The sequence below is a fragment of the Thalassophryne amazonica genome, chromosome 17 (genome assembly GCF_902500255.1).
Source record: "Thalassophryne amazonica chromosome 17, fThaAma1.1, whole genome shotgun sequence".
In the NCBI taxonomy this organism is placed as follows: Eukaryota; Metazoa; Chordata; class Actinopteri; order Batrachoidiformes; family Batrachoididae; genus Thalassophryne; species Thalassophryne amazonica.
In genome coordinates this window covers 71,071,578-71,079,077 of record NC_047119.1, presented here as the reverse complement: position 1 = coordinate 71,079,077, position 7,500 = coordinate 71,071,578, and the positions used below count along the sequence as shown (strand labels likewise).

The following is a 7,500-nucleotide window of genomic DNA, read 5'->3' as shown; positions in this document are numbered from 1 at the left end:
ACTCCTGTCCCACAGATCTGACTGCTTCAGTGTCAGACTCACCTAGAAAGCCAACGGAGCATGTGCAGGTGTATCCATTGATCTGATCCTCACACGTGGCTCCATTCTGGCATGGCTCAGACTCACACTCATCAATGTTGACAGAGCAGTTCTCTCCTGCATTTTAACATGAATTATTGACAAGTGGCATTCAAAACAGAGATTTCTATTGAACAGTTCCTTTATTGGTGCTGACCTGCAAATCCTGGCTGGCAGCGGCAAATATATCCAGCACCATCTGCAAAACTGAGCTCCCACTTCATTTCCAAGTAAGCTGGATCTGAACGCTCAAAACATTTTCCACCATTCTCACATGGCTGCTCGGCACACTCATTTATGTCAGTTTCACAGTTGTGTCCTTCATAACCTACAGAGTAAAAGAAAAACTTTATTTTTAGTATCACTTTTCCAACATGAAACACAAAAACTATAGCCATCCAATGGTATTCATAATGACCATCATGAACTATTGTTTCTCCATTGAGCTTGTACATGATTATGCAGAAGAAACATAGGATTGGAATTATAATAGCCAAGTGGCCTCTGTGCGTGTGCATTTGTCTGTGTGGCTTCGATCATGGAGAAACTGGGGAGAGCTGACATTTGCCGTTTGGTATGTTATGTATTTTGGGTCAAGGATGAATGCAGGACAGGACAAATACTTTTGAAGAAATTAGCCATTTTAACTAACCAGTAAACAATGGCTGTTGTGCTGCAATGCACCATGGGAGTTCAGTATTTTGAGGTTTTAAATGTTATTGTGGTTCATGTTAATTTTAACAGTGTTGCTAGGTTTACCGATTTATTGTGTTTTTGTAGTTCAATTAGTTTAGTCAGTTTAGTTAAGTCTCATGTTGCCGTTACTGTGAATGAAGTGTAGTGCATTTGATGTCTTCCACCACCGTTTCTTTTTCTGCATGTCTAAAATTAGAAACACCTACTTGCAGCAGAATGCGGAAAAGACAAATTGCTCTGTCTGTGCGCATGTAACTTTGATCACAGAGGATCTGGACAATTGACATTTGCTGTTTGGCATGCCTATGTATTTTGGGTTGAACATCACCAAAACGGAATGTTGATAGGACTAATATTTTCAGAGAAGCTACGAATATTAGCTGGGGTCCTGAACACTGAGGCACATGCATGCTGGATCACACCCAGAGAAGCATGCCACATGGCCAAAATGCCAAAGATGACGCACGAGATACTCCTCATCTGATGTTCCTTCAGTAACTGCCCATTTGACACAAAGGCATTCCAGGTATTAGAATTTTCATGACACAACCATTAACAGATGATCCAGATCTAGGGTTGAAGAAAGTAAGTTATCCCATTTACTCCAGTGGGCTTCTTAAACAGGAATTGTGACTGTTACTTCAGTCATTTTATGGTAGTAAAGGCACTTTTACTTATAGTCCAGTCAGGACAAGATTAGTCCAAAAGAAAGCTTTGTTTTACTGTATGTTGCATTTGCCGGCATGGCTCTGTTCCTGGGAGCCCATCAGTATGCCTATGTGGAGAAGCCTACAGGCAGGACAAGCACATTCCTGCTCCCACTGAAGTGGGCAGAGCTGGACTTTGTGGCCCTACCTGAACTGACACTATGCTCAATTCTGTTTTTTTTTTTTTCCAGGAATGTGATGGAACACCAGCAGAATGGAAAACAGCTTTCAACACGTCATTAGGTCATTTTGAAGACCTGGTCACACCCTCTGGACTCGTCAGGGTCTGGGCACTGATGTTCTGAGGGATACAGTCAGATGCTTTGTGTTTGTATATCTGGAAGACAGTGTGATTGTTTTTTTTTTCCTAGTACTTTGATGGAACACCAGCAGCATGTCCAAAAGGTGCTTCAATGGCTGCTTGAGAACAAACTGTCCTCATATGTCTTCACTTTGCTCGTCATCAAGGGTGAGAAATGTCAGTTTCATGTACCGCCTCTGCCATTTTTGGGATATGTGAGATCACAGGGTAGATGCAGATGGATTGTGTGAAATTCTCAGCTGTGACAAAAGAACCAACAATCTCCTCCAGGAAACAGCTGCAGCATTTCTGGGGTTTTTTTGCAAACATCTGTTGAAAATTAATCCGGAATTACTTTCCATAATTACCTTCTGAGCCATCCACTTCAACAATGGGTCACAAATCCAGGTGCAGTTCTATCACAACACTCACCTTCTGACAATAAAAGTGATTCTTGTGCCTTCTATTTCAAGAAGCTCACCTCTGCGGAATGCAATTATGATATCAGCAACAGAGAACTCTTAGTTGTCAAGTGGCCCCAGAAGGATTGGTGTCATCAGGTGGAAGCTGCAGCTCTCTTCATCATGTGGACTGACCATAAAAATTGGACTTACTGTACATCCAGGACGCAAAGCGCCTGAATCGCCGACAGGCCGGGCAAACCATTTTTCTTGTACAATTTATCTCATTACGTCAGATGCCTTGTCTTTTCCATTCAATGATGCCAAATGTACTTGCTTCAGTTTCCTTGGGACATTGGGAGTCCATCAAGCCCAGCAACCCCAACATGACCTACATAATGGTCAACCAAACCCCTTGTTTGTCCCCGAATGCCTCCATTCTCAGTTCCAGTGGGAAATGGACCTGCATGACCCGTCATCCTGGAGCGACTCACTTAAGCATTCTAGTGACATCACTTCTGATGGTCCTCCATGGAGAAGGATATTTCTTCTGCTGCTCAGTCCCTCTGGCAGTTTTGCAACCTCTTGCCATACCCACCCATCTCTGGAGCCACATTGCTATGGATTTTGTCACTGGACAGTTATTCTTACCATAACAATTTGGACAAGTTCTGCTACGGCGCTAATTTCATGGTCCCCCTAAACTCACTTTGTCTCTGACAAAGAAAGATCTAATGTCCTGGTGAATCATGTGTTCCATCTGCATAGCCTCCCGACAAAGTACAGAGTGAGTGAATACAGCAACCAGCAACACGGGACAGAACTACACAGACAAAGTACAGACTTAGTGAACACAGCAACCGACAGCAAAGGACAGAACTACACAGACAAAGTAGAGACTGAGTGAACACAGCGACCGAAAGCAAAGGACAGAACTACACAGACAAAGTAGAGACTTAGTGAACACAGCGACCGACAGAACTACACCGACAAAGTAGAGACTGAGTGAACACAGTGACAGACAGCAAAGGACAGACCTACACTGACAAAGTACAGGCTGAGTGAACACAGCGAAAGACAGCAAAGGACTGAACTACACGGACAAAGAACAGACTTAGTGAACACAGCGAACGACAGAACTACACCGACAAATTAAAGACTGAGTGAACACAGTGACAGACAACAAAGGACAGAACTACACCGACAAAGTACAGAGTGAACACAGCGACAGACAGCAAAGGACAGAACTACACCGACAAAGTACAGACTGAGTGAACACAGCGACCGACAGCAAAGGATAGAACTACAGTGACAAAGTACAGACTGAGTGAACACAGCGACCGACAGCAAAGGACAGAACTACACAGTCAAAGTAGAGACTGAGTGAACACAGCGATACACAGCAAAGGACAGAACTACACAGACAAAGTACAGAGTGAACACAGCGATAGACAGCAAAGGACAGAACTACACAGACAAAGTACAGAGTGAACACAGCGACAGACAGCAAAGGACAGAACTACACCGACAAAGTACAGACTTGGGGAACACAGTGACCGACAAAATAGAGACTGAGTGAACACAGTGACTGACAGCAAAGGACAGAACTACACAGACAAAGTACACACTGAGTGAACAGAGTGACCGACAGCAAAGGACAGAACTACACCAACAAAGTACAGACTGAGTGAACACAGCGACCGACAGCAAAGGACAGAACTACACCGACAAAGTACAGACTTGGTGAACATAGTGACCGACAGAACTACACACTGAGTAAACACAGTGACAGACAGCAAAGGGCAAAACTACACAGACAAAGTAGAGACTGAGTGAACACAGCGACAGATAGCAAAGGACAGAACTACACCGACAAAGTACAAACTGAGTGATCACAGCGACCGACAGCAAAGGATAGAACTACAGTGACAAAGTACAAACTGAGTGATCACAGCGACCGACAGCAAAGGATAGAACTACAGTGACAAAGTACAGACTGAGTGAACAAAGCGACAGACAGCAAAGGACAGAACTACACCGACAAAGTACAGAGGGAACACAGTGATGGACAGCAAAGGACAGAACTATACCGACAAAGAAGAGACTGAGTGAACACAGCGACCGACAGCAAAGGACAGAACTACACCGACAAAGTACAGACTTGGTGAACACAGTGACCGACAGAACTACACAGACAAAATAGAGACTGAGTGAACACAGCGACTGACAGCAAAGGACAGAACTACACAGACAAAGTACAGACTGAGTGAACACAGCGACCGACAGCAAAGGACATAACTACACCGACAAAGTACAGAGGGAACACAGCGACAGACAGCAAAGGACAGAACTACACCGACAAAGTAGAGACTGAGTGAACACAGCGACCGACATCAAAGGACAGAACTACACAGACAAAGTAGAGACTGAGTGAACACAGCGACAGACAGCAAAGGACAGAACTACACTGACAAAGTACAGAGTGAGTGAACACAGCGACCGACATCAAAGGACAAGAACTACACAGACAAAGTAGAGACTGAGTGAACACAGTGACTGACAGCAAAGGACAGAACTACACTGACAAAGTACAGAGTGAACATAGCGACCGACAGCAAAGGACAGAACTACACCGACAAAGTACAGACTGAGTGAACACAGCGACTGACAGCAAAGGACAGAACTACACAGACAAAGTACAGACTTAGTGAACACAGCGACAGACAGCAAAGGATAGAACTACACCAACAAAGTACAGACTGAGTGAACACAGTGACAGACAAAAAAGGACAGAACTACACCGACAAAGTACAGACTGAGTGAACACAGCGACCGACATCAAAAGACAGAACTACACAGACAAAGTAGAGACTGAGTGAACACAGCGACCGAAAGCAAAGGACAGAACTACACAGACAAAGTAGAGACTTAGTGAACACAGCGACCGACAGAACTACACCGACAAAGTAGAGACTGAGTGAACACAGTGACAGACAGCAAAGGACTGAACTACACGGACAAAGAACAGACTTAGTGAACACAGCGAACGACAGAACTACACCGACAAATTAAAGACTGAGTGAACACAGTGACAGACAACAAAGGACAGAACTACACCGACAAAGTACAGAGTGAACACAGCGACAGACAGCAAAGGACAGAACTACACCGACAAAGTACAGACTGAGTGAACACATCGACCGACAGCACAGGACAGAACTACACTGACAAAGTACAGACTTGGTGAACACAGTGACCGACAGAACTACACAGACAAAATAGAGACTGAGTGAACACAGTGACTGACAGCAAAGGACAGAACTACACCGACAAAGTACAGAGTGAACACAGAGACAGACAGCAAAGGACAGAACTACACCGACAAAGTACAGACTGAGTGATCACAGCGACCGACAGCAAAGGACAGAACTACACAGTCAAAGTAGAGACTGAGTGAACACAGTGACAGACAGCAAAGGACAGAACAACACTGACAAAGTACAGACTTAGTGAACACAGCGACCGACAGAACTACACCAACAAAGTAGAGACTGAGTGAACACAGCGACAGACAGCAAAGGACTGAACTACACAGACAAAGTACAGACTGAGTGAACACAGCGACCGACAGCAAAGGACAGAACTACACCGACAAAGTACAGAGTGAACATAGCGACCGACAGCAAAGGACAGAACTACACCGACAAAGTACAGACTGAGTGAACACAGCGACTGACAGCAAAGGACAGAACTACACAGACAAAGTACAGACTTAGTGAACACAGCGACAGACAGCAAAGGATAGAACTACACCAACAAAGTACAGACTGAGTGAACACAGTGACAGACAAAAAAGGACAGAACTACACCGACAAAGTACAGACTGAGTGAACACAGCGACCGACATCAAAAGACAGAACTACACAGACAAAGTAGAGACTTAGTGAACACAGCGACCGACAGAACTACACCGACAAAGTAGAGACTGAGTGAACACAGTGACAGACAGCAAAGGACTGAACTACACGGACAAAGAACAGACTTAGTGAACACAGCGAACGACAGAACTACACCGACAAATTAAAGACTGAGTGAACACAGTGACAGACAACAAAGGACAGAACTACACCGACAAAGTACAGAGTGAACACAGCGACAGACAGCAAAGGACAGAACTACACCAACAAAGTACAGACTGAGTGAACACAGCGACCGACAGCAAAGGATAGAACTACAGTGACAAAGTACAGACTGAGTGAACACAGCGAACGACAGCAAAGGACAGAACTACACAGTCAAAGTAGAGACTGAGTGAACACAGCGATAGACAGCAAAGGACAGAACTACACAGACAAAGTACAGAGTGAACACAGCGACAGACAGCAAAGGACAGAACTACACCGACAAAGTACAGACTTGGGGAACACAGTGACCGACAAAATAGAGACTGAGTGAACACAGTGACTGACAGCAAAGGACAGAACTACACAGACAAAGTACACACTGAGTGAACAGAGTGACCGACAGCAAAGGACAGAACTACACCAACAAAGTACAGACTGAGTGAACACAGCGACCGACAGCAAAGGACAGAACTACACCGACAAAGTACAGACTTGGTGAACATAGTGACCGACAGAACTACACACTGAGTAAACACAGCGACAGACAGCAAAGGGCAAAACTACACAGACAAAGTAGAGACTGAGTGAACACAGCGACAGATAGCAAAGGACAGAACTACAGTGACAAAGTACAAACTGAGTGATCACAGCGACCGACAGCAAAGGATAGAACTACAGTGACAAAGTACAAACTGAGTGATCACAGCGACTGACAGCAAAGGATAGAACTACAGTGACAAAGTACAAACTGAGTGAACACAGCGACAGACAGCAAAGGACAGAACTACACCGACAAAGTACAGAGGGAACACAGTGATGGACAGCAAAGGACAGAACTATACCGACAAAGAAGAGACTGAGTGAACACAGCGACAGACAGCAAAGGATAGAACTACAGTGACAAAGTACAGACTGAGTGAACACAGCGACCGACAGCACAGGACAGAACTACACCGACAAAGTACAGACTTGGTGAACACAGTGACCGACAGAACTACACAGACAAAATAGAGACTGAGTGAACACAGCGACTGACAGCAAATGACAGAACTACACAGACAAAGTACAGACTGAGTGAACACAGCGACCGACAGCAAAGGACATAACTACACTGACAAAGTACAGAGGGAACACAGCGACAGACAGCAAAGGACAGAACTACACCGACAAAGTAGAGACTGAGTGAACACAGC

At 44.8% G+C, this 7,500-nt stretch overlaps 1 protein-coding gene across 1 annotated transcript in view; it reads right to left on the bottom strand.

The window, feature by feature from the left end:
* Positions 1–7,500, bottom strand: part of LOC117529143 (protein crumbs homolog 2-like) — a 77,235-nt gene that overhangs the window by 64,930 nt on the left and 4,805 nt on the right. Inside the window, exons 2-3 of the mRNA XM_034191841.1 lie at positions 236–406; positions 43–156 (exon numbers count right to left, since the gene is read on the bottom strand). Of these exons, the coding sequence (XP_034047732.1) occupies positions 43–156; positions 236–406 (285 nt within the window). The remainder of the gene's footprint in view (positions 1–42; positions 157–235; positions 407–7,500) is intronic.